The sequence below is a fragment of the Euphorbia lathyris genome, chromosome 6 (assembly GCF_963576675.1).
Source record: "Euphorbia lathyris chromosome 6, ddEupLath1.1, whole genome shotgun sequence".
NCBI classification, from domain to species: Eukaryota; Viridiplantae; Streptophyta; class Magnoliopsida; order Malpighiales; family Euphorbiaceae; genus Euphorbia; species Euphorbia lathyris.
The window spans coordinates 23,758,898-23,786,665 of NC_088915.1; the positions used below are offsets into that span (position 1 = coordinate 23,758,898).

Consider the following 27,768-nt stretch of genomic DNA (forward strand, 5'->3'; position numbering starts at 1 on the left):
TTTTTTATTACTACTTCTACTTCTTAATATGTGTTATTTTCTAAATTTTGTATTATTACTACCCTTTTTGTATATATGTATATCTATGTATATTTACTCTATTTTCATACTTATATATATATTCTTTCAAATGTATTTGGTTGGGTGAATTGAGATTAGATTGTTAATTGTTGTGATTATGTTCAAGTAAGGTTCAATTGAGTGAAAAAAGTGGAAAATAAAACCACAAAAAGAGAGTTTAATTTGCTTATTTAAACTTAAGTTTTCTAGAAGTTCCTAATGTAAATAACAGGTTTTCTTATCACTTTAAACTACTTCCTAAAACATCACGTATTAAAACCTTAATTCGTTCCAACGACGGATTAAGTGAACCTTGTAATTAAAATCGTTTTCCTTCTAAATAATAGAGTTTTGAATCGTCTTTCTATCTAAATGGTTTGTACAAAATAAATGGACTTGTATGCCTAATCACGTTTTTGGAGTTAAAGTTTTTATTCCACATTTTCAAAACACTCGAGTCGTTCCAACGGCGATTCGAGTCGATGCCATGTAAATTAACGGGGTTTTAAAACGTACCTAAATCGTTCCAACGGCGATTAAGGTACGAACCATGTAAATAAACTCGTTTTGGGGAATGAGATTAGCTTAGAGTTAGTGTATAATATAAAGCATAAATCACGTTGTAAACAAATCAATTCTTTCTTCTCTCCCTTCTCTCTCCTATGTATTTTTAATTCATGTAAATGGGTGATCCTTTACTAAAGTGGCTTTTAATGACATGCTCAAAACGATTTTCAAAGCGAGAAAGAAAAGGTTCCAAACGAATTTTAAACTTAAAGAAATATGCGATTAGTCCGTTATCGCCTAACACGCAGAGTAGGAGGCCGGTGGTTCATAACCGGACGATGTCGGGGTGCCTAGTAGCCTTTCTCCGGAAAGGAGCTAGCCTTCTCGGCTCGTACCTAAGTTTCTCGAACCCTCACCGGTCTCCTGCAAGGGATCGGTGTTCATTTTCCCATTCGTGGGTGGCGACTCTTCCATACTCCGAGCTCCGGTCCTGCCGAGCAGCTTGATTCCATGATTGGTTGCTTTTGGCGCCAATCACCGCTTACGTCGCCATGAGGTGTCCACCCCCCGGTCCGCCCGGGCGAAGCCGTTCGGCACCTTGTCTAACAGCAGCAAAGTCACGGCACACAAACCAGGGATACAACCAGCTCCAGTCGAACTCAGATAAGGACATTATCAGTAGCTAATGCCTTGTTCACAGCAAGGGAAATACCTGCAAATTCAGCCGCACCAGGACCATATCCGAGCATAAATAGACGACATCTTGAACCCATTCGAATTACAACCAAAGCACATGCAGTAGCGCATATTGACATATCAGAAGCACACCTAGCGGATGCCCAATAGTACGTAATAGCACACCAGCCAGCACGCCCTGCCCGAGCTCCGTCTATTTGGGCAACTCTGCCACCATCATTCATGAAGTGCAACACGGATGCTGCCAGGTTTGCCGACTCAATGCAAGTAGTAATGGGTGCTATTCTTCGAGATTCTATGGGACAGTTCATCACTGCACGTTCCTCACGCATACTCAGCCACCCGCGTGTGGATGAATGTGAAGCCATGGAGGTCCTACAGGCTATGTGATGGATTTGTACGTTGGGTTACCAGAGGGTTATTTTTGGAACAGACGCCAAATCAGTTGTGGAAACAATCAATTCCTCCACAAATAACATAAATGAATCTGGTGTAATCATATCCCAATGCCGGAATTTCCTTCTACAGAATGACACCTTCTCCGTCATTTTTGCAAGGCGATAAGCAAACGAGACGACTCATGCTATTGCTAGGTCTTCTCGCAACTATCCTTGTCCCATGATTTTTTATTATATTCTAAGTTTTTTTATTCCAAGTACTCGTAAATCCATACCTGAAGCAGTGTCAGACAACCCGTGATCTGCCCGCAGTCTCCTCTACTAGGAATACCTAAATGACGGTATAGATATGTTAGTGCAGCCGAACCCCATGAGAATCCAAACGCTCCAGCTGCCGAGTCCTGCACCTCCAGCAGGCAGGAAGGTCGAATGCGATCACCACTCTTGTCTACGAACAAGGTGGAACCGAGCATCAGCCACGTCCAAGCTCTAGCTTGGGCATCGGAAATTCGATCTCCTCGACATAACTCCATGACGGAAGCTGCCCGTATACCACCGGAAAAGTAGTGACCAACCATCAACTCTGCCTGAGTCAGCCCCAACAAGTCCATCACGCATGACTGCAGCTCCTCCGGACCGAGCTCAGCAGTCACCATAGCCCCATCTACGGGGATACGCAAAATCTGCCACACGTCATGCAACAGAATGCTCATCTCACCGAACGGCATGTGAAATGATGACGTGTCTGGCCGCCACCACTCCGCAAAAGCCGTAATCAGAAGTGCATCGATGTGGCCGTACATGATAGCTGGAAGATGGGCCAACCCAGATGACTCGATACGCGACTGAGGATGCCCCTAACACCACTGTGCTATAACACCAGCCTCCCGCAATAAACTAATCTGGTATGGCACCTGAGGATGCCCCTATCCTACCCGCTCCAGATAACATATGCAATATGTCCTAGAAAGCTCGGGATCACAGCTCCATCAACTAGACCCCTAGGGATCGGGGTCTTCACGACCCAATCGTCCTCTACAGCACTCCTCGAGCGTTTGCTGCTACCTGAAATTACAGTACACGAATTACAGAATATTCTTGTATTTCCTACTAATCATGAGTAAATCACATAATAATAACTAAATTTAGCTAATACAAGAACAAATATATAATGTAATTTTAAATTTCTTACTAGAAGACGACCCTGCTGCAGCAAAAAAACGTCCGTCTCGACCCCTCGTCACTACGCTAGGGGGTACTGGGACAATATCAGTACTCAAAGGAGGCATATAGTCATCTGCGTCCATCTCTACATCATCAGCCTCCTCCTGACGTCCAACACGTGCATCGTGTGCAGCGTGTGCCCTCTGGGCATCCCCCATCAATCTCTTCTCGGTCCGAATCCTCCGAGCAGAGGCAGTAACAACACGAGTGGATATATGCCGATGTCCAGAAACACCGTCAGCAATGTCAGCTTGTAAATTAACAAACAAACCAATTAACTAGATTTTTTATTTCCAATATTCAATTGTATGTTTTCAATTTTTTTTTACTATTTCGGGTCCGCCAACGGGATCGGCACCCATTCAGGCAAAAATTGCCGAGTTCCGTCTACGATTTCGAAGACGAAACTCGTGTTTTCGAACAAATTTTAAAAATAAAAACTTACCGGAATGCCCATGAAGCCTTTTCCCTTCCCGGCTTTTGGTGCCATTATGTTTTAGGTCGGGTTTTTGAAAATAAAAAAAATTGAGAGGATTTGAAAGGTTTGGGAATTTTGGGTTGAAATTATGAGAAGAGCAAAAATGTCAAAAGGGGGCGGTGATAAGTAATTTAAGGGCGGTAAATAACAGTTCACTAAACTAAAATGTATATAAATCTAAGAACTTGTTCACCAATGCAAGTGAAATGGGTCGTTCTACTTCTACCATACTCGTAGAGTAATACATCCTATCAATCAATTGGTGTCATTTGTTCTCTTTTAAAAGGTAGCTCAAAGGACCTAATTAAGCAATATGGTATATTTAACATGTCACAAAAAGTCTAATTCACTTTAAAACAGATCTTGAAATGAGAGGATTGTCTCCTTGTATAACATATCTAGAAACGAGAGGATTGTCTCACATATACAAAGAGTCAAATCTTATTGGATGGAAGTAGAACAAAATATTATAAATATGCAAATGTGAAACAAAACCTATTGTAGAATGAAGCTCACTGAAATGGGACTGGAACTCCTTGCTTCTTGTTCACAATAGCCATTGCCATATAGCGGGTTCCCATTCCAATCGGCGCCTCTTCATCAGCTTCCTCCCAAAACGGAGCTTCACCATCGCCCACCAGACGCCAGTATCCCGTTCTTAAAGACTCTGCCTGTTCATCTGTGCAGTTCTGCAATAATGCTTCCACTCGGAAATTTATGCCAAGAGAACCTAGAAACTGGGATTGAGTAATTGGACCATGCACACTAACATCATCTGAAAACATTTCAAAATCCAATTAGTTTCATCACGTTTTCTCTAATTAAGTTGTTTAACACCATTTCTATTCTATCTCTGCCTTTTCTTCTTTTCGAAAACGAAAATACACTTACCTGAAGCTTCCTCAGCAGAGCGTCTGATGGAAGGAAAATCAACGTAAACACTGAGATCAGCAGAGCCTGGATTGTCCAATATATCAACAAACTTGTGTTTCCTAATAGCCTGGATAAATGTTACCACAGGGGAAGTGTAATTGTGTCAAATAAGTTCAACACAACTTAACTACCTAACTTTATGAACATGCACCCTCAAAATTACAGCTATTCTGACTGCAACGAGTTTTCAAAACCTTCAGCGCTCATAATAACAGTCGGTAGATATAAAAGAAAAGAAAGACATCAGACCTGCAAGCTGTCCGAGACAACTCCATTTAGACCATAATCAATTATAAGGGCCCCTCCTCCATCAGAACTTATTCTCTTGGCAATTGAATGTGTCAAATCCATTGCTTTTGGGGAAACCTCAATTTGATTAAGCTTTTCTATTTCTTCAGCCCCAGCCCACTTGCACCGTTTCATTAGATAAAGGAGTGCTGGTGTTGGCCGAGGAGATAGAACAAAACGAAACCTGACAAACAGACAAATATGTAACAATTTACAATTTTACATAACTTGGAAAAGGACTGAATTTTGTAGATCAGACAAACAAACCCTTGCTTAGAATCTTCTGCAATATCAACCATTTTCTCACACCAACCACGTGAAGCCCTCTACAGCAATAGTCAAATTACAATAATGCAAACAAAAATTTAACCGCAAAGAAGAAACATATTATATCAAGGGTCAATAATAAATATCTCTGAACAGAAATGCATAACCAGACCAAATTACATGGAAAGACGAGAATTCTTTTTATCCATTGGTAGTTTATCAATGGGAAACAAATTAATTGAGAAATGAGGGTTATGATTTTCCTGTAGTGATCTTAAAGCTAATATGGCACACATTAATCAAGTCTCAAATGGCTTTGGGTTGAATGCTATCATGTTGTCATAATAATATAACAGTGTTTTCCTTATCCTCTGAATCAATAATTTCGAGACTACTAGTAATTGCACAAGCAAAATATGAACACGCAGGCAAGGCATGAATAAGGAGATCTGAGAGGCACTATATCATTTTAGATTCTTCATAAGATAGCAGCATGCAATGTAATCACAGAACTACATGGAGAAAAAGCAGGAACTGCAGATGATAATAAAATTATACGAATGATAGATATCATATAACTCTTTACAATTTATTCAAGTCAGATGGTGGTTATTAAGCTAGACACGTATAATACAACTCGAGTAGACAAACCTGAAACTGGTGAACAGGTAGGGCATCATAAAATTCATGGGCAATAATAATTGTTGGCACTGAAACATCAGCAAACAAAAAAATCAGATGAGTCACAGAAATCAGTATCCCAATGACATTTAAAATTTGAAATCAAAATTTAGAGTTCACGACTCAAAACACAATTCAAATGCAAGGTTTCATTGAAACAATTTTAAAGGATAACTTCATACATCCTGATGGAACCTGCTCCAGTGAAGTATACCATGATATAGGCGTTCCTGATAATGTACTGATTGTCTTCTTATCAACACTTTCAGAGGAACCATGTGCTTCAGTACATTTTAAGTTCTGATGTTGAAGCTTCTGTAGGACAGGACTGCATTCTACCATGTGTATATGCAAAGATTCTGTGAAGCTCTTAAACTTCGATGCACTCTGCATGCAAAATTTTACACTTAGTAAAGCATAACATTAAAAGATAAAGGACAAGTGTTGAAACCTAATATTTCTTCTGCATAACATAAGAAACCTGAGAAATTCTCATAATTAGAGTTGTGACATCATACACGCAGAAGATCAGCCATAAGAGTTCCCCGCCCTGGACCAAGCTCAACTAGGCTCACTTGTTTTGGTTGTCCCAATTGCTCCCATAAACACATGGCCCAAACACCAACCATCTAAGATTACATTAAACACGTAAACGTTAAGCAACAAGGAGAATAAAGTAAACAGTGAGCTTCTTCTTCTTCTTTTTTGAGCAATGGCTCCCCAAATTCCACATGAAATTAAAATATAAACAAAATTACCTCCCCAAACATCTGGCTTACTTCGGGAGATGTTATGAAATCTCCTTCAGCCCCAAACACATCTCGGTTAATGTAAAATCCAGCTTTAGGATTCGTCAGAACTTCTTCCATATACTCTGCTACTGTAATGGGGCCACCCCGGAACTGGAAACCATCATCACAAGATCAAACTCAACTAACAACAAACAAATCTTTGTGTGGAAAGCCAAGAATAGCAAAAAAAAACATACAAAATATTAGTTACCCTTCTAACAATAATAATCCAATTACAAAGGAAAAGCCTCTCTCCTAGTGTCCAGTTAGCACTAGGCTATAGCTAACTTTTACCCCTAACAATAAGCAATTGACAGCTGGATAACAGAAAATAGAATCAGTTCCCCTCTTTGCCCTTGCCCTTATTCCTCCTAGAATAAACCTTTAATTCTCTAGGTGTAGCTGAAGTTTGATCCAAATTGTTCCCCTCTTCCAACACATTCTATATCAGAGTTATCTAACTATAATTCTTTCTATGGCTTATTATCATGTAATGTTTCTAACTACAGTAATAAAATATCCATCAGTATAGAATTCACCAAACTTGGAGGAGGGTGATCGAGAGTGATATGAGTTTACTGGGAATTGAGGAAAATATGGTAGTGGATAGGACGGAGTGGAGGGAGCGAATTTGTGTCGCTAGCACGACTTGATTTCACGGTTTTATATGATGGTTCATGTTAGCCGACCCCGAATCATTTCGGGACTAAGGCTTTGTTGTTGTTGTTGTTGTTGTACTAAAAGCTTTCCCAGCTTCATAAATGAGTCGAAAGACATATTCTGAATTTTCTAAGTTGCTACATTTACTTATAAAAAGGTGCACTGTTTCCGAATGACCAAAAACCGAGTAATTTGCAATATGCATATCACCAATTATCTGATACACTGATCAACATTGTAACATGCCGACAACCCTGAGAAGAGACATAATTGGATCCTTCACTGGGTGAAGTAGTTAAAACAACAACTGTTACAGAAACCGAAATTAATAATTAATCTCAAAAATATATCGAAGAGCAAGACGAAAATCTCTTTTAATAATATTTATTTCAGTGTAGAATTCCAATTTTGAGGAGTATTCCACATTTGGACCATTTTCTTTTCTGAAAACAAGAAGACTACCACAGTATTGAATTCCAAGGTGAAGAGTAGAACATTCTACATTTCCATTTTCAGTTCATTTACTACTGAGATTTGCAATTCAGTTCAGATAACCTTTGCTTAGATGCGCTTACTTTATCAAACGTTCAGTTTGGAATTTGCATTTCATGTAACTTGAGTAAACTTCATTTCATAAATAAGACTACTAAATTGATCAGAAATCAGAAAGAAAAACTCAGAATCATTCAACAGTGTTTCAATTCTAACAAGCATGAGTATTTCCTAAACTTATTTTCTCAGACATTTCCTAGAGATTGAAGAATTATCCATAAGTACATGTCGTGTTTTCTTTATATTGTTTATCTGGAGAATGATCAATGACCCTATTTTCATACCCTTCTTTTAAAGTAAGAATTTGCAAATGGTCAAAAGGAAACATATAGGCATTTCAACAAACAGCTGAAGAACTTGCGCGAGACAATATAAAAATCATATGTCCACCCAGAGAAATTAAAATATAAGCACAAATAACAAATTTAGAACCTTGATAATCCCGTTGAGATGCTTGATAAGCTCCGACTCGGAAGCGGGTTCATGAGAATGCTCTGCAAATGATCATTAATAAATAAACAACAAGCTCTTCAATAAGTTGATAAACTCAAAAACAAGTACATAGAGAGAAAGAGATAGAAGTGCGACCAGGGGGATTGTGCAGGCCGGAACGGTCAATGGAAATGCCGGTGGTGGGTTGGGCATTTTGAATATCCACTTGTTCGACGAAATTACTACCGGCAAGGTCCGATTGGGAAGAAAAAGAGGAACGAAAACTGCTAAGCAAAGAATAAGAAGGAGATGTTGGTTGCTTTTTAGTTAGGAAATTACAGCAAGTAGATGCTTGTTTCAGCGCAACTCTTCTGAGCATCATTTCAAGGTTTCTCGCTGTTCCTTGCACTCTCACTATTTCTCCCAATCGGCTGAAAAGAAACTCCGACGACAAGCTGCGAGAATGCCGTACAACAATTAGATGATAAACTCTGAATATGCATTATTTATCAGCTTGGGGATGTAGCTCAGATGGTAGAGCGCTCGCTTAGCATGCGAGAGGTACAGGGATCGATACCCTGCATCTCCATCAATTTGAAAGATTTTTTAATAATTTTACATGTAAAATAAAAAATCAATTAATGTAGAGCTGGATAACACCTGTCCATTTGCATACTAAAAGGCGCTTTTCTTTTTTTTGTTAGACATTTTTTTCAAAATCAATCCCTTCTTATACGCTTTTAATTTTTTGTTAGACATATTTTTCAAATTAATCCCTTTCTTATAGACATATTTTTCAAAATCAGTCCCTTCTTACTAAATTTTCTTAGACAACCTCGTAACATATAAAAGGAGGTTAAGGTGCAAAAATACCCTAACGTTTTGGGTCAGGAGTAATTTTACCCCTAACGTTTAAAATGGTGCAATTTTGCCCCTAACGTTGAAAGTCAAGAGCAAGTTTACCCCTAACGTTAATAAATTGGATCAATTTCAGACACTATTATAAAACACAGATATTTTTGTTCCTTATTCAGCACCAATTGCATAACAATTCGCCCTAAAAAAAGATTTCATGTTTTTTATAATTTAATAATAGAATTTGAGATTAATATTTATAAATTTGGTGAATTTTTTGAATTTATTGTGTCTAATTTGTACAAAAAAGACAATATATTTTTTTTATTTTTTTCACGTCCCAACGTATGTTTATGATTTGTTACTGATAAAATGACACATGTATGAAGTGTAGATGACAAGATTCATGACCGAGAAGACAGTTTGATGAATTATTTCTCAAATTGACCCAATTTATTAACGTTAGGGGTAAAATTGCTCTTGGCTTCCAACGTTAGGGGTAAAATTGCACCATTTTAGACGTTAGGGGTAAAATTGCTCCTGGCCCAAAACGTTAGGGGTATATTTGCACCTTAACCCTATAAAAGGACTTCTATTTCTTTTATTACTAATTAATTTATTAGTTCCTATATTTTGACAAAACATACTGTTTAGTCCTTGTATTTTCAAAAACACATGGTAAGGTCTCTAACCTTTTTCTCAGTGAACTGTTTAGTCTTTCCGTCTGTTTGTTAGATTTTTTACTATTTATGACTTCGGAAATGACTAAATTACCCTTTACTGTTTACCTTCAAACTTTAGAAGAGAAAATCCAATTTAGAAGAAGAAGTTATTTGTATGGAGAACAAGAAAAAAAACAGACCCAATACTTACGAATTTGAACGATTAAGAAGAAAATCAAGAAGAAGAACACTTAAAGTTGATTTCAGATGCATTAGAGTTTAAAGAAAATGAAAATAAAGGAAAAGAAGAACGCAAATCCAAATTGACTAACAAAATCTTCATGAGAGTCTAACGGTAGGGTCTAAACAGTTCACCGAGAAAAATGTTAGGGACTAAACAGTTCATCGAGAAAAATGTTAGGGACTTTATCATGTGTTTTTGAAAATACAGGGACTAAACAATGTGTTTTATCAAAATATATGGACTAATAAATTAATTACCCTTCTTTTATTTTAGACTTAATACATAATTTTTTAATACATAATTTATCCTCTGAACTTGTCTAAAAAATTTGATTAGCCTCCTGAACTTTCAAAGTGTCCCGATAACCCTCTGAACTTGCATAAAATATTCAGTTAGCCCATTGAACTTGCATAAAATGTAATCAATTGATCACTCGGTCACAAAAAAGTAAGTCAAATGCAGAAGATGTATTCCACGTATCTTAGAATGTTATTACACATATTTTTCAAAATCAGTCCCTTCTTATTTAATTTTTTTAGACAACCTCGTAACATACGAAAGGACTTCTATTTCTTTTATTTTAGTGCCCCCTGAACTTGTCTAAAAAGTTTGAACTTTCAAAGTGTCCCGATAGCCCCCTGAACTTGCATAAAATATTCAGTTAGTCCCTTGAACTTCTATAAAATGTAATCAATTGATCGCTCAGTCACAAAAAAAAGTAAGTTAAATGCGGAAGATATATTGTACAGGTCTTAAAAAAGGTAAACGACCAAAATCGGGGTGTGCAGTTCTAATATTAGAGAAGACAAGTTATATAGTTGAGCAAGTAATAACTTCATTTTTTATTACATTCTAAGATACGTGGAATACATCTTTCGCATTTAACTTACTTTTTTTGCGACCGAGTGGTCAATTGATTACATTTTACGCAAGTTCATGGGGCTAATTGAACATTTTATGCAAGTTCAAGGAGCTATCAAAACACTTTAAAAGTTTAGAGGACCAATCAAGTTTTTTGAACAAGTTCAAAAGGCAAATGAGTATTAAGCCTTTATTTTATTTTTGTTAGACAACATTATTATTTAAATTCGTTATTAGCTATTGATATAGTTAAATTAATTAGTTAAATTACTGATTGTAATTAGGTAAGTTAATCTTGGATTAGGTAAATGTCATAAAGTACTGTTAGCGATATTTTTTAAATATTGCTAATTTCAACATTCTTACATATGGTTAGAGTATGCACGTGTTAGAGAAGTTACTTCTCAATTAATGTGTGTTAAGTTTATAGAGTTCGCGCTCCAAAACATGAAATCTAAATGTATCGATTGACGGTGTCGTTATAAACTTTACTAGATAATTAATATTTGTAAGCTATTGCGGATAAATACAAGACAATTAAGTATAAGAAAACAAATGTACGAAATTAACACAATATTTGATGAAAATTGAATATTTATTGATGTAGACAAAGGTCTGAATATAGGGTAAATTACATACGTGGTGTACAATCTTTACCTCAAATCACACTTTGGTGTACAACTAAAATTTTGTCACACTAAACCGTCCGAACTTCAGGTAACCTTTCACTAAAGTGTACAGCCGGTTTTTATGACCGGTCAACGCTGGTCAACTATGTCACGTCAGCATTTTTCATTGTAGAATTGAAAAAAGTAGAACCCACTCTTTATGGAATGACTAATATAACCTTATTCTTTATAAATTTACTAAAATACCCCCATCTTCCCCTCTCTCCCATTTCTCTCTCTACATTTTCTCTCTCCCAACCTCTTCAACCCTCTCCCATATATGCTAATGGAAACAGAATTAAATGGAAGATTTTACGACTTACCTTTTCAAAAAAGAAAGAAAGAAAAACTGTTTAAATGAGACAGATCACTACAGCTCAGGAATTAAATTAGATTGATTACTTTCCTCTTTAAAACTTTTCTCAAACAAACAATTGATTGATAGACAAACATAAAAATTGAATATCTCTTCAATCTTCATCACCAGAAGTACTGAGTCTCACCCAGCCAAAAAGAAAGAAAAAAGAAATAATTTTTATGAAATGTGAGCACTCAAGAACTCAAATAAAAAACCCATTTTTTAAGCCCACTCGTCTATAGTCCTTTCTTGACCAGCCATCAATTTGGAGAAGAGAAACAAACAAAGGAAAAAGGTAAGAGTTTCTTCTTGTTTGTAGAAGACTACATTTGATTTGATACGAAGAAGAGAAGATTTGAATCAGTTTAAGCCATGGTGGATTAGCGAACTGGAGGAAAAACACTAATTGGAGCAACAATTTAGAGGATTGTGATGATAGAATTGGGAATACATTCTTCTTTCTGACTATCACTTTCTATCACTTAGCCGACCATATTAACCATTTATGAGCTTCATACTGCTCTTTTATTTCCTTTACATTTTAAAAATATTTAACCTTTCCAGAAATATACATTTCAATACATAAAAATTTATTTATTTTTATTATGGCGTTTCAGCATTACGATTTTGTTTATTAAGAATTATCTTTTTTATTATGGGTTAAAGAGATTGAGAGAGAAATGGTAGAGAGAGGAGTGAGAGAGAAATGGGAGAGAGGGGTTGAAGGAAGAAGATGGGGGTATTTTAGTAAATTTATAAAGAATAAGATTATATTAGTCATTCCATAAAAGTGGGTCCCACTTTTTTTAAATTCTACAATGAAAATTCTGACGTGGCATAGTTGACCAGCGTTGACCGGTCACAAAAACCGGCTGTACACTTTAATGGGAGGTCACCTGAAGTTCGTACAGTTTAGTGTGACAAAATTTTGGTTGTACACCAAAGTGTGATTTGGAATAAAGGTTGTACACCACGTATCTAATTTACCCTCTGAATATATATGCTTGCGGACAAATAATTACAATTGAAATAAACTTATATTAATATGGTTAAATAATTGCAATAATTAAAATAAATACAAATCAATAACATGTGTAGTAATTGAATTGCAATATTCACAATAAAAGAAACAGAATTGAGAATTCAAACGACAAACTTAGAGCCACAGTTGGCTATCTCGGCGAGGCATTGAACTGATGTTAGCTTTGGATTCACGAACACCACGATCAGTCGATCAAGGAAAGGAGAACACTGGAGCTGATGCACTTTTTAAACTGCCAGCAATGGAATTTGCAGCCATAACTATTTCTACACTAGTGGGAAGTCTGCTTCCAGGGGTTGGGCTTAGTTGGACCAAGGATCCCCGCTACAGGTTATTATCAAGGACTTACAAGTAAGCACACCTTACAAGGGAACATACATATGGCGAGATTCTTTACTTTGAAGGAATGGAAGACTGGTAGTAAGGAATGATCCTGCACTGAAAGCTAAATTACTTTAGATGACACATAATTCAGCTATTGGGGGGACAGTCAGGTGTTTAGGCTACAACAATTGTTCTACCAGAATGGAATGGAAAAGAATGTGAGGAATTACATAAAGGAGTGCATGGTATGTTAGGTTCGCAAGTATGAAAATGTTAGGAACCTAGACCCGTTTCAACCACTCTCCACGCCTAAAGGCATTTGGTCTGACTTAAGCATGGATTTCATTGAAGGGTTGCCTAAAGCTAATGGAAATGAGGTTATTTTAATGGTGGTGGATAAACTGCGAGAGTATGCTTATTTTATTAGTTTGAGCCATCCTTTTACAGCTTTAACGGTGGCTCAAGTGTTCTTGGATAATGTGTATAAGCTTCATGGAATGTCTATTACAACTATTTCAAACAAAGATCGAATCTTTTTGCGCCCACAGATAGATGGACAAACGAAACTGGTTAATAGGTGTGTAAAGACCTACCTAAAGTGCATGACTGATGGAAACCCCAAACTAAATGAAGTGGTTTCCATTGGCAAAATTGTGATACAATAAAAGAAATTTCACAAATCAATCCAGATGACTCCTTATAAAGACTCTATAGAATATCACTCACACTGTACTTTCCTTATTTTCCTGGTGATTCAACAATAGAGTCAGTTAACCAACTCATAAAAGATAGGGACGTAACTTTGCAGGTTATGGAGTTTCAGTTTGAGTGAGCTCAACATAAAATGAAGCAACATGCGACAAATAGACAATTTAAAGTTGGTGATTGGATGTTTATACTATTGCTCATCGACCCAACCAGAAGTTGGCAACACTCTACTTTAGGCCTTATTTTCTGCTTAAGTGATTGTCTCAACCAATCTCCTTGATAGTGAAGTTTCACCCCCTATTCTTGTTGCCGTGCTAGATAGGAAGATAGTAAAAAAAGGAATCATGCAGCCAACAAAGTCACGCAATAGTCTGACATAGGCCATGAGGATGAGGAAGGCACCTGGAAATTCGCTTTTAATATTCAAAAGAGATTTCCCCGTGTGAACCTTGAGGTTTAAGATGGATGGATTAATATGTGAAGAATAAATGAAGTTGTAGTTACACGTTTCCTTATTTGGTGAAGTTTGTTAGCATCAGTCTCTACGTGCAACTGATATATTTTGTATTTGCTTTGGGAAGATTCACACTTCTTAGATCTAACAGGAACCGACTAAATTCACTTGGTCAGTCACTGACAAGGTAAAAACCACATTGCAATTGCATACAGAAAAGTTCTTATTCTTCTGTTAACTTCTTCCTTTCTCTGTGATTCTGGACTTTACCTGGTATCAATAATATAGCAGAACATGGAATGCATTTTTTTAAATCGATGCAAATTGACAATGACTCTAAAATTTCAAAACAATTCTGGATTAATCATATAAATCGTAAACAAAAAAAACTGACAGTGTAGGCAAGATAAGGTTTACATTAAATCGATAATGAAACAGTTCCACATTACAAAATCATTTAAATTAAAATAAAATAAAGAGCAATGAATGGCATAATTTATAATTATCGATAATTGACCATTAAAAGAATAATGTTTTAAAAATTTAAACTTTATAATGCAATTTTTTGTGATTTATGGTTCATGCTTCAAAGGCAACTAACTGGAAGCTGCACTGGAATTCCTTATTGTTCATTGTCAGCCTTGCAGTCATAACATAAAACCTCATATCAAGTTTTCCTTCTGATACTATTTTACTAGCCTAGTAGTACTAGGATAACTTATCACTTGATTTGTTCATTCTCAGTTAATAGATATTTTCATTCTTCCATAAAGTACCAGTAGAAGCTTCTCAAAAGTGATCAAAACAATGTGAAATTTGAGACATGGCAACAACATCACCGGAATTCTAACCGTTAAGTTCGATAAGGAAGCCTAGTAAGATGATCTGATGCAGATTCTATTTCTTCTTTTTCCCACCCTTGCCAGACTTGGATGTTCCTGCAGTTGAGGATGATGATGGTGCAGGCTCCTGCTTCTTAGTCCTCCCAGGATGCCTAGGCACTAACTCTGCAACATGGAGCATCAGCTGTTTTCCTGCAGTATAATCATACCATACCATATATACATAAGTACCCATACAATCTCGTATAATAAATCAACTAATCTCACATTTCTTCCTCTCTTTAACATCCTTTATTATCAGTTAAATATGAAAACACAACTCTGCATCAAGTATATCGCTTTCAATCTTTCTTTCAACTCATTCGGAGTGAACCACAAAATTGAATGATGATTTCTTTTATCAGAATAAAATAAAGGAATTTTATTGATAAAAAACCACCACAACAGGGTCCACAACAATCCAACTAAAACTACTATTAAATCAATCCCATCTAGACACTAGAAGCAACTTTATGAACAACAGTATTTACATCAAAAGTACACTGCTGAAACGCCAACTTATTCCTTGCTTGCCAAACTTCATAAGTACTAGCAGCATCCAATAATCTGTTCCAATCCAATTGGAACGCATCTTACTCCAGTCACATCTCTCCATCATCAAAATGATGATTGTTTAGGTGAGAGATCAACTTGATGTGCCTACAATTGTTGCAAGTCTCTAGCATATAAAAGCTGGTAATCCTAGAATGAAGTTTGGTGAAAATCCTAGAATAAAGATATAGTGTAAATCTTGTATAGTCCAATAATAATCCATGCCCCAATGTGAGCACAGAGCGGTGAAATTTCTTTTAGCAGAAATCAAATAGAAGGGAAACAAGTAAAGTATTATTTGCCTATTTCTTTTGATTAAGTTGCACTTGCTGGTAACAATTAACAAACAGCACCCACACACTCAAAAACTATCATCTTTTTCCCAAACAAAGATTCAAGAAGAGAATAGATAAAAGAACAAAGCTTCATAATGCAGGTGTCAACCCCAGAAAAGTATGCCAATAAACCAACAGCAGACTTCTATCTCACAAAAAGGAACTTAGTTTACCTAATAAAAGAAAGGAACAGAATGTATAAAATTATTAGAAATGTGTATTCTAGCGAATGTATGTACATGCTAAACCACAGAAGGCACAATAAAATTAATGAATCACAAACTGAAACAATAAACCAAAAATGTTACACTCCCATCACTATTAATTTGTTAAACAAAACCCTGATTATAGCTATGAAGCATGGACTCTTCCCATGGGTCGGAGTGTCGGTGTCGAACTCACCGGACATGGGGACACAGCCGGATTCGCACCCGACACGGCAAAAAACAGTGTCACATGAGTTTTTTTTAAATCGGACACGGCATGGACACGGCGGGACGATTCCTCTTCTAACTCTCTGCGATTCCTTCCTCCTGGTGGGATTCTTCTCTTCCTCCTGGTGCGATTCTTCTTTTCTCTTCCTCTGTGCGCAGTCTCTTCCTCCTGGTGGGATTCCTTCTCTCCTATTTTCTTCCCAATTATTCTCTGGTGTGATTCTTCTTTGCTATTCAATAGGTTATGTTATAGAAAAAATTGGGTTATGATTCTTCCTTGCTGTTCAAATAGGTTATGTAGAAATGATTGGGTTATGTAGGTTCTGCATAGTGGGTTATGTAACAATTGGATTATTATGTAGGTTATGCTTATGTAGAAATAATTCGGTTAATTATAATTGTGATTTATCATGTTTTGTAATGTTATTTATATATTTTTATATGTAATATATATAATTAATTATATAAAAATTTTCCGTGTCCCACCGCACCCGTCTCATATTTTTTTAAAATGCCGTTTGCCGCACCCAAGTTGGTGCTTCATATGGATTATAGTAATGTACCAAATCCACATGACAAGTCCTGCGTACGCGACACCCATCCCAGTTATCTTAACAACTTAAACCAACCAATAACAACCAGATTACAGATACAACTACATTCACATCATCACATAGTGAGTTGACTACAAAACTCTGAATTAGAGGCTGCAGCTTCGAATTGGAAACATGTAGAATGATGGAAACAATAAAAAGAGAAATTATACTCACTCGTAGCGATTGCTGGATTGTACAAAGTTCCATCTTCCCTCTTCAGCAATACCCTCACCCTCCCAACTTGCATGAAATCACGGGGATATGCTTTGTCAATCTACAATATGAAACAAAATGATAAGGTATCAACGGCCATTACACCCATAAGTGCAAGCAAAGATATTGTGGATTTAAACCTCAACGGCTTTAGGCAGTTTAAGATGAGTGCAGCAATCATTAATCTCAAGACAAGTTGGATTCTCACAAGCTTTGGTCACACAGATCCGCCTGCCCTCTGCTATGGTCTTCTTAGAATTTATATAAACAGGATACAACACTACCCATTTCTTTATATTGGGGACACTTCCGTCTGCCATCTCACTAGTTGAATTTCTGCAGGAAGTGGACTCATCTATGTTCATTCAACGGTTGCAATAATTATTCTTAGTGATATGAGAAAGTGAAAGAGGTAAAGCAAACAGGGAAGTTTTTCCTTATGTGGAAAGCTTCAAAATCTCCATTAAAAAACAGATACATTAAATGTATTACTATTTTATAGACTTAGTTTTATATATGGTTGCTTTATGGACTTTTCAAAAAGAATCTGCTTATTCTGCAAAAACCAAAACCCAACATCAAAAAGAAAAAACGGAAAGTCTTGCATAAATATGACTAAATGGCTTTGTACAGCTTGTCAAAAAGAGAAAAAACTTAATATACATACAATTAATTGAATGGCTAATAATAACTTAGTTATCAGGCCTTATTAAGTAGCTAGTGCCAATTCCCTAATTATATAAAATGAATGATATCCATTTCGATATCAACACAACAAGGCTTTATTTCTTAACTTAATAAACTTAATTAATCCCTGATCAGCACATTATTTGGAACATTTTAAACCTAAAGTTACTCTATTATTTGGATTCGTCCAAATTCCACTGCCACTACATATTCAGTTTTTTTTAAGGAATCAAATTCAACTTTAAATTCAATTGCCACTATATATTCAGTCCAAATTCAACTTCAACTCAACCAATTTGTTTTCCAACCATTTGAATTGGCTACAAGAATGACTCATTTCAATGTTTATTTTGACAAAAACTGAACGTATTATTTAATGGACTAAAATAAAAACCTGTAGCCACCGGCCACCATGACTGTCAGGGAAACTAAAAAGCAAACCCAGATGGTAAGATTAACATTCATTCTGCTAGTCTTAGATGTAATGCTTTGTGTGCTTCTGTTTATGTTGTTCAGAAACAAGGAATTTACTGTGTTTTCAACAGGTTCAACCGGATATTAGGAAGATGATTAGTGAGGTGATTACCAGTGGCGGAGGCAGGATTTCCGAATAAGGGGGGCTAATTTAAGCCCAACATTCAAAAAAAAAAAATCTTGCATATATGAAAAAAGTAAAATCAAACAATACAAAATGTTAATTGTATTGATAAATAAATGCTAAAAAAGTACTTGTTACATATACTATAAGGGTGGAAAATATACCTATTTTTTACAACAGATTAGCTATCGATAAATCCCCAAATCAAAACCCTAAATTAAATCCCCAAATTAGCTAAATTAATAAGTTTAAAACCCCTAAATTAGATCTCCAATCAAAACCTTTAATTAATTTCACCTAAATGAACAAGTTTAATTCATATCCCTAAATTAATTTCACAAATTAAAAACCCTAAAAAAACAAGAGAACTTACCTTGTTGTGGTTGTGGCCAGCGGCGGAAATTGAAGGAAGAGATGGTGGCCGGCCGGAAATTGAAGGAGGAGAGGAGGGGGAGAAGTAAAATTAAAAGAAATGGGGGGAGGAGGTGGGCATACACTCTCTCAAAATAGAAGAGAGCTGGGAAGGAGAAGGGATTGGGATCGATCTCCTGATTTCAATCCCTTTTTATTTTTCAATTTGCCCAGATACAAAACGACGTAGATTTAGTCTGGGGCAAATTTAAAAACGCTAAAAGAGATTTTTTAATTTGCCCAGCCCAAAACCACGTCGTTTTGAGTCTGAGTCTGGGCAAATTAAAAAGGGGTAAATTACAAAACTGGGTCAAATGGGAGGCCTATTTACATTTTAAGACCCATTATCAATCAACTTACATATATAGACTATGCCCTTAAAGCTTTCCGGAAATACCCTTCATATATATATTAGAACTTTTGCATTTCATCCCTAAACAATTCGCGAAACTTGAACGACGAACACCAAAAATATCGAACGACGAACATCTTCAACTCCTCCAATCTTTACATTTCTTCTTCAAGCGACTTCCAACCGATTCCAATGGCAAGAACCAGCAAGAAGGTATGTTATTGTGTGATTTCTGTTTAGGTTTTAACGTTTCTATTCTTATACTAAGGTGATTTTACTTCTGGAGATTTAGAAGTAGGTTTGCAAATTTATTGTGTTTTTTCGTTGGTTCATAGCTTCATTTTGTTATAATGATACTTAGAAATAGTTAAAATCAGTTGGGGGGACCAAATTTTACAGAATCGACCAGTTCGCGAATATGAGTTTACTTCGCGAAGAGCAAAATCTGCGAAGTAAACTCATGTCCACGAAGCAGTCGATGCATATGCTATTGTTCCGCATATGCGAAGTCGCGAATGCGCTTGTCAGTTCGCGAATTTCGTATGCGCGAAGTGAGTATTTACTTGACTAATTTTATATACTTTATGATTTGGAAGGGTGATCATTCTAAGTCTAATTCCAAAAAGAAGAAGAGGACATCAAAGACACTTAAGAAGAGTATCAAAGACACGTTTAGGTACCCCTACGCCTATGATACGAGAGCTACTATCACAGTTCGTTCTGATGCTGAGGTGATGAAGAAAGTGAAACAAAGATTATCCACAGTGCAGTTGGCCATGTTCAGGAAAACATGTTTTGGTCATTTGGTGGACTTCGAAGTGTAATCGTTGTCCTCTCCTCTATGCCATGGGGTTCTTACAATGGAGATCAATCCGAAAGAGGGTAAATCCGGAGAAATGTGGTTCCAAATCAATGATGTTGAAGTGAAATTCGGTCAGCGTGAATTCGCACTCGTAACCGGATTGAGACTAGGTGATCCGTTACCAATTTTTAAACGGATGAGCAATTATAAAAGGGAAAACAGATTGAGGAATCTCTATTTTGGAGGTAGAGAGAGCATAAATCACAAAAATATATTCGATACCTTCTTAGAGACTAATTGGGAAAAAAAAAATAACGATGATGCGGTGGCAATGGCTATGTGCTGGGCTGGACTTAATTAACCTATCTCCTTCTCCACAGAGAAGAAGGAGATAGGGCATGTTCATCTCCGGGGGGGCACGCAGCTCCGGCGCCGGGGGGCTCGAGCCCCCGGGCGCCAGGCTGCGTCCGCCTCTATCTAACACTACGTAGATATTATTTGCTTTAGTTCAAATCCAACATATTGGACTTGAATTCACGGTTTTAAAACGTGTCAACATACATTAGAAATCTACCAAATAAGCACAATCACTCTTTACATTCCCGATGTGAAATTTAGATCATTCCTTCTCACTTCCATCACAGTGGCAGCTCCTTACTCATATCTCATATCCCAGCCCGACACCATCCACTCCGAACCGAGTCATTATAAATTCTATTCTCTTAAAAGGAACACTAACAATTGTATTTATAAAGGATGAAAGTATCAAAATCTTGGATAAGAAGGAGGTGAGATTATATTTTGTTCTCTACAAAACAATAAAATCTAATATAAGCTTTGTTTCTTTTAAATGGTATAAAATATAAATCATAAACTGACTAAGAGTGCTATCAAGCTGAAGAATAAATGATGGGAGCAAACATTTAGCACAACTAGCAGTAGCATTTATAAGTATATTTCTTACTTTCCATATGAAGTTGAAAGAAAAAATAGACCTAAGGTCTCTTCTGCTAAAAACATCATCATGGCCAAATCTCCTTGCATCAATTTGTTTTCATGTATTAAGATTAGAGAAGCATTTTACAAAACATACATACTTCCTTCATATAATTATTCTACCTTCTCCAGTGCCCCATTGCCACTATTATCTGCAAATCAACCTCTGGACCTCGAAAGTCACCACATTTTGAAACATCTTCATCTTCATCTCCATCACATCAAAAATATAATATACTAATTTCCATCCAGGGAATCCAAAATAATCTGATGTTGCGACAAACACAAATATCTCCCTGAATTTTTCCCTGGCTTGTATTTCACAAAACAGTTTTGAACTTTTAAGCCACTTACATGGAAACATAAGCTTTAAGCAGACAGGAATGCACAAGTAAATACGTTTCCATAATCATTCAATCAACATTGTTACAACCACACATCCAAATCCAATGCTACGGAAATACGCGAATAACACAAGGACAGCTTTGCAACTTAAGATGTTCAAGCATTCACATTCACATAATAATAAAAAGAAACTGCTGAAGGTGGATTTTGTGATCTGATGTTCTCAGATTCAGAACATCAAACTGACTCCTCGGTTAGCAAAAGATCCAGATCTAACAAAACAATAAGCTTGGTGTTTGGTGCATCAGGCCACCCTTATTGAAAAAAGTTGGAACATGCTACTGTTTCTCACTAGCTGACACTTCATCCTCTTGGTGTGGCTTCAGTGACGCCTCCTATGGGAAAAAACAAAGAATATCTTTATAGCCTGATCATAGTTAAATTTCTATATATTGATCCCTCAATGAGCAAGGCCATCAATACAATAAACTATTGACAGCTAACTCACTCTCGGATTGGTCAAGCAACTAAGTGTTGCAGTTCCAGCGACAAACTCACTACCGACAACAAAGATGAGAAGAGAGAAGAGGATTGAAAGTCGATTCACCTACCTTAATACAAATATAAATATAATGGACATCAGGGTTCTTTCCCAATGCTGCTTCCACTGAGGCACCATCATCGTCATCAAGTGGAACAGGATTTGTCAATTCCCACTTTGGATGTTCAGATACTCCCACTCGCTTTTCTGCATATTACCATCAACATTCAGAAAATTTCATATTACAGTTCAGTAGGAAAAGGATTGAAATTTTAGAAATTAAGCAGGAATCGTCTAAGCCTAAAAATTTCACTGACACACACACATCTCTATCCCATTTGTTCATTTCTCAAGGGTGTCTATTTCGTGTGTCATGATTAAGAGGTTCCCGTTGAACCCAGGCACTCAATGATACTGCATATAGAAAGCCATATCAGAACCGCGACATTTTACCCACTTCCTCCCACACTCTTCTAAAATGTACCATGTTTATTTATTTTCCTTTCTCACTAGTATCAAATGTGAACAAACACACCCACCCACCAATACAGACACATACATAAACACAAATGAGTTAAGAGGAGAGAGAGAAGAAATGTCAATATGAGGGAAACAAAAATTATCGTCAGGACTATTGAAATTGCCAACCAGATTTTACCTTAAAGAGGGCAACACAAGATGTCTATTAATGGGACAAGCAACTAACAAGTGATAAAAGAAACATATTGTACCTATAACATGAAGTTTCGTCCTCCATAGGCATGAGTCTCTCAACAACCTAAGGCGATAAATGGGAGCTCCATATGTGACCTGCAACATTAGCATGGCTGGTAAAGGCATGCAAGAGACAAACAATATATCCCATCCATGTTGTAACTGTTGAAAAGTAATTGTACTTACTAAGATATACACTCCTTGATCCTTGAGAACCCTATAGTTTGTTATCACCTGCTTCAATATATGATGAACAGATCAAGAAGAAAAATAAAAACAAAATTGTGAAACAACTTCCATAGTTGTTTATAGTTTATTAGTTTACCTCCAAACCTCTTTGAGCATCTTGACAGCATTTTGCTCGGAATTAAATCCACACTAATAGAACAATGCATATCCAAGCAAGTAAAAGCTGATACTTTAAGTAATCCAATATTGGTAGAGTCAGGAAGAAGAAAACATAAGCAGCACTTACCAAGAGAGAGTCTAGAGTTCCTGAAACCCAAAATCAAACAAGCATGAGCAATCACTTCAATAGCTTCTTTTTGACATATTTAACTCGATCAGTGATGAGGAAAACCGAACCAAAAGGGTACCTTTATCAATAACAGCATCAAATGAACCTTTTTGAAAAGCACTCATATCTCGGACATCCATTTGATTGTCTGCAAATTCATTGCTGAAATGAATATACAAGCAACCAAAAAAAAGAGAGAAAACTCCCAAAACTGAAAAAACAGTTAATTTATAATACATTTCAGTTGGGGAGTATTAGCATACTTCTTCTGCATAGCTTCAATAACCACAGAGGATATATCGATATTTACCACATCATCATATCCATCATTCACCATACCTTCGCTAAATGCTGCATTTACATTTATTTCATAAGTTAACTTAACAAAGAAAAACAAAAATAAGAGAACAACTTTATGCATATAAAACAACAAAGAATCTGATTCAACTCGAATTAACAATACAACATGATTACAAAGTAATTGACAGTTTCATAAAAGGATCTGAGCCTCTGAGGCAAGAAAGGAGGTCTTAGGCTTCTGTGATGGAGATCACAAGAAACGTACCTGAATTTCCGCATCCAGTGACAAGGATTTGATGGTGGCGAGGGATGTAGAGATTGATGAGAGGTGCCAAAGAAGGGTATTTCTGATACCAATCAAAAGACCCTGATTGATTAGAGTATCTGTCTTCCCAATACCATGACTCGCCATATGCGTATGCCTGCGTCAATGTTCCCATTGTCATTTCAACAAACAGCTGAAGAACTTGCGCGGGACAATGTAAAAGTCATATATCCACCCAGAGAAACTAAAATACAAGCATAAATAACAATTTTAGAACCTTGATAAGCTTGATAAGCTTCGACTTGGAAGCGGGTTCATGAGAATGCTCTGCAAATGATCATTAATAAATAAACAGTAAGCTCTTCAATAGTAAGTTGATAAACTCAAAAACAAGTACATAGAGAGAAAGAGATTGAAGTGCGACCAGGGGGATTATATAGGCCGGAACGGTCAATGGAAATGCCGGAGGTGGGTTGGGCATTTTGAATATCCACTTGTTCGACGAAATTACTACCGGCAAGGTCCGATTGGGAAGAATAAGTGGAACGAAAACTGCTAAGCAAAGAATAAGAAGGAGATGTTGTTTGCTTTTTAGTAAGGAAATTACAGCAAGTAGATGCTTGTTTCAGCGCAACTCTTCTGAGCATCATTTCAAGGTTTCTCGCTCTTCCTTGCACTCTCACTATTTCTCCCAGTCGGCTGAAAAGAAACTCCGACGACAATCTGCGAGAATGCCGTATACTGATTACATGATAAACTCTAAATATGCATTGTATACTGACTACGGGATAAACTCTAAATAAACTCTAATTAAGATTTCCATTAAAATAATATTGTGTTCCATTCTTTTAGTTTGTATATATTCTTTTTGTCAAAACAATGATTGAGGTTTCACACTTTCAATAATGCTATTAAAACTATTTTTAACGATCTCAAAATGAAAATTTTCAAGAATTAAAGTTGTTTAATGTCATATTTTTTTATGGAACTACATTTTCGATTTTAGAAAATCAAATTTTTTTGGAACTCTCTCTCTAAACATTAACTTTCTCTCTCTTTACCAAACATCGTCTAAATAATTTCGAAATAAAAAAGTTGAAGAATTAAAGTTGCTTAGAATATTAGTAGTTCTTAAAATATGTCATTTTTGAAGTTGTTAAAGGTGATTTTAATAGTATCAATCGAAAAAGTCCTTATTTTGCTAAAGTTGAAAACCTAAGTCCTCGTTTTGATAAAAAGTAAATCACAGTCCTTTATCTGAAAATTAGTGAAACCACAGGAGTTTTATTTGAACTTTACCCTAAAATTTAGGAGTTATACAATGATTGATGAAAAAACAAATATAAGATTTTAATGGACAAAAATACTAATTAATTGTATTATAATAAATAAAAAATAGAATTAAATAAAAAGATAACATATAAAGTTAATAGAGGAAAGAATATAATATGATTAATTTAATTATGACGTTTAGTTTAAATTATATATATTTTATAAACGTTAAGCTTAAATTCGTATTATTTTATAAACGCTAAGTCTATATTTGTGCTATTTTGTACGTGATGTCTAAATTGATGCTATATTGTAAACGTTAAACTTAAATTGATATTATGTTGTAAACGTTAAACCTATATTGATGCTATTTTGAACGTTGAGCCTAAATTGGTACGTCCCCAAAAAACCTTAGACCTATTTTGGTACCTTATCCCTAAGAAATTCAATTAATCCATTTGCAATCCTTTTTTTTTTTTGTTAGACATATTTTTCAAATCAGTCCCTTCTTATAGACATATTTTTCAAAATGAGAGTCCCTTCTTATTTAATATTTTAGACAAGGACTTCTATTTCTTTTCTTTTTATTTTTGTTAGATTTATATTTTTTCAAATCAGTCCCTTATTATTTAATTTTCATACAACCTTATTATTTAAAGTAGTTATTAGCTATTGATAAGTTAAATTAATTAGTTAAATTACGGATTGTCATTAGGTAAGTTAACCTTGGATTAGGTAAATGTCATAAGGTACTGTTAGTGATATTTTACGAATATTGCTAATTTCAACTTTCTCACGTATGGTTAGAGTACAGACATGTCAGAGAAGTTACTTCTCAATTAATGTGTGTTAAGTTTATAGAGTTTGCGCTCCAAAACATGAAATCTAAATGTATTGATTGGCGACTCACGTTGTTATAAACTTTACTAGATAATTAATATTTGTAAACGATTAAGTATAAGAAAATAAATATGCGAAATTGACACAATATTTCATGAAAATTGGATATTTATTGATGTAAACAAAGGTGTGAATACATATGCTTATACTTAAAGACAAATAATTACAAAGGTGGTAATAAAACCGTTTTTATTCCTAACTTAGATGAGTTCTTCTTGAAAAAACTCTCTATTATAATTGAGAGCTTCAAAGGGGATTCCCTTGCCAAGTCTATCCAGAAAAAAGAGGTTCGTTTAGTGGGATGGAGCAAGCCGAGAGATGGAGTTGTGAAATTGAATACGGATGGCTCCTGCCTTATCAATGGTAAGATTGCTGCCGGAGGTGTTCTTAGGGATGCGGGGGGCGCCTGGCTTTCTGGGTTCACCCAGAATCTGGGGTTGGGCTCTTCCTTTTCTGCAGAGCTTTGGGGTATTCTCTCCGGTATCAAGCTTGCTAAAAGCCTGGGTGTGAAGAGGTTATCTGTGGAGTCTGATAACAGGGAGGCCATCGAAATGATTTCTGATAATCATGCTCCTTGTCTGAATAGCCGCAACCTTATTAAAGCTATTAAAAGGCTTTGCTCTTCTTTTGATTTCTTAAAGTTCAGTCACATTTTCAGAGACCAGAACCGTGTTGCTGATCGCTTGGCTGCGGCTGGCCATGAGGGGTTGTTAGGTGTTACTACCCTTTCTGATCCCCCTATCTTTCTCTCTTCTCTCCTTTTCGAGGATAGGATTAGGGTTAGCTTTCCTAGGCTGATCCCAGGATAGTTGTTTTTGTTTTTTTGTTTTCCTTTCCTGTTTCTACCAAAAAAAAAGACAAATAATTACAATTGAAATAAACTTATATTAATATGGCTAAATAATTAAAATCAATAAAAATCAATAACATGTGTAGTAATTGAATTGCAATATTCACAAACGGAATTGAGAATACAAACGACAAACTTAGAGCCACAGTTGGATATCTCGGTGAAGCGTTGAACTGAAGTTGGCTTTGGATTCACGATCAAGGAAAGGAGAACACTAGAGCTGGTGCACTTTTTAGACTGCCAGCAGCGAAATTTGCAGCCTTAACTATTTCTACACTAATGGGAAGTCTGCTTCTAGAGGTTGGGCTTAGTTGGACTTCATTGAAGGGTTGCCTAAAGCTAATGGAAATGAGGTTATTTTGGTGGTGGTGGATAAACTGTGCAAATATGCTTATTTTATTAGTTTGAGCAATCCTTTTACAACTCTAACGGTGGCGCAAGTGTTTTTGGATCAATTGTATAAGCTTCTTGGAATGCCTGTTACAATTGTTTCAGACAAAGATCCAATCTTTCTGAGCTCGTTTTGGACATAACTTTTCAAACTTTAGGGATAGAATTACTCAAATCCACGGTTTATCACCCACAAATAGATGGACAAACGTAGGTGGTTAATAGGTGTGTAGAGACCTATCTAAAGTGCATAACTCATGGAAATCCCAAACTGAGTGAAGTGGTTTCCATTGGCAGAATGGTGATACAATAAAGAAATTCACAAATCAATCCAAATGACTCCTTATGAGGGCTCTATAGAATACTACCCCCACTGTACATTCCTTATTTTCTTTGTGATTCAGCAATAGTCAGTTAACCAACTCATAAGGGATAGGGAAGTGGCTTTGCAGGTTATGAAGTTTCAATTTGAGTGAGCTCAACATAGAATGAAGCAACATTTATTACGTGACAAATAGACAATTTAAAGTTGGTGATTGGATGTTTATTAAACTGCAACCTTACATGCAACAAACTATTGCTCATCAACCCAACCAAAAGTTGGCAACACTCTACTTTAGGCCTTTTTTCAGAAAACAATATGCTTAGGATGCTCAGCCACGGCTACACAGCTT

At 36.1% G+C, this 27,768-nt stretch overlaps 3 protein-coding genes and 1 non-coding gene across 10 annotated transcripts; 1 reads left to right on the forward strand and 3 right to left on the reverse strand.

Annotated features, from left to right (window-relative positions):
• Positions 1-3,726: 3,726 nt before the first annotated feature.
• LOC136234204 (uncharacterized) lies at positions 3,727-8,497 on the reverse strand. The gene is made up of 10 exons (XM_066023993.1): positions 8,124-8,497; positions 7,968-8,029; positions 6,291-6,434; positions 6,051-6,161; positions 5,715-5,919; positions 5,503-5,561; positions 4,852-4,910; positions 4,546-4,768; positions 4,255-4,363; positions 3,727-4,138 (listed from the first exon to the last, which is right to left on the reverse strand). Exons 1-10 carry the CDS (start codon positions 8,347-8,349, stop codon positions 3,876-3,878), a joined length of 1,461 nt encoding a protein of 486 aa, XP_065880065.1. The 5' UTR covers positions 8,350-8,497; the 3' UTR covers positions 3,727-3,875.
• Positions 8,484-8,556, forward strand: TRNAA-AGC (transfer RNA alanine (anticodon AGC)). Its single transcript has one exon. It is a non-coding gene; the product is annotated as a tRNA-Ala (tRNA).
• Positions 8,557-12,633: 4,077 nt separating this feature from the next.
• Positions 12,634-19,015, reverse strand: LOC136232793 (signal recognition particle 19 kDa protein). 4 transcript variants are annotated; one of them, XM_066022211.1, is made up of 5 exons: positions 18,813-19,013; positions 17,295-17,490; positions 17,116-17,215; positions 14,995-15,177; positions 12,634-13,090 (listed from the first exon to the last, which is right to left on the reverse strand). In XM_066022211.1, the coding sequence occupies exons 2-4, from the start codon at positions 17,472-17,474 to the stop codon at positions 15,041-15,043; spliced, it is 417 nt and encodes a 138-aa protein (XP_065878283.1). In that variant the 5' UTR covers positions 17,475-17,490; positions 18,813-19,013; the 3' UTR covers positions 12,634-13,090; positions 14,995-15,040. The 4 variants fall into 4 exon arrangements, with proteins under 4 accessions (XP_065878283.1, XP_065878282.1, XP_065878284.1 ...); XM_066022210.1 differs by having other exon boundaries at positions 12,634-13,095; XM_066022212.1 differs by lacking the exon at positions 12,634-13,090 and having other exon boundaries at positions 14,675-15,177; positions 17,295-17,509; positions 18,813-19,015.
• A 2,369-nt stretch (positions 19,016-21,384) lies between these two features.
• LOC136233091 (uncharacterized) lies at positions 21,385-24,434 on the reverse strand. 4 transcript variants are annotated; one of them, XM_066022647.1, is made up of 11 exons: positions 24,107-24,434; positions 23,960-24,009; positions 23,683-23,839; positions 23,381-23,468; positions 23,197-23,265; positions 23,076-23,095; positions 22,926-22,978; positions 22,787-22,834; positions 22,618-22,696; positions 21,957-22,093; positions 21,385-21,740 (listed from the first exon to the last, which is right to left on the reverse strand). In XM_066022647.1, the coding sequence occupies exons 1-5, from the start codon at positions 24,330-24,332 to the stop codon at positions 23,214-23,216; spliced, it is 573 nt and encodes a 190-aa protein (XP_065878719.1). In that variant the 5' UTR covers positions 24,333-24,434; the 3' UTR covers positions 21,385-21,740; positions 21,957-22,093; positions 22,618-22,696; positions 22,787-22,834; positions 22,926-22,978; positions 23,076-23,095; positions 23,197-23,213. The 4 variants fall into 4 exon arrangements, with proteins under 4 accessions (XP_065878719.1, XP_065878718.1, XP_065878717.1 ...); XM_066022646.1 differs by having other exon boundaries at positions 23,355-23,468; XM_066022645.1 differs by having other exon boundaries at positions 22,926-23,095; positions 23,355-23,468.
• Positions 24,435-27,768: the final 3,334 nt, after the last annotated feature.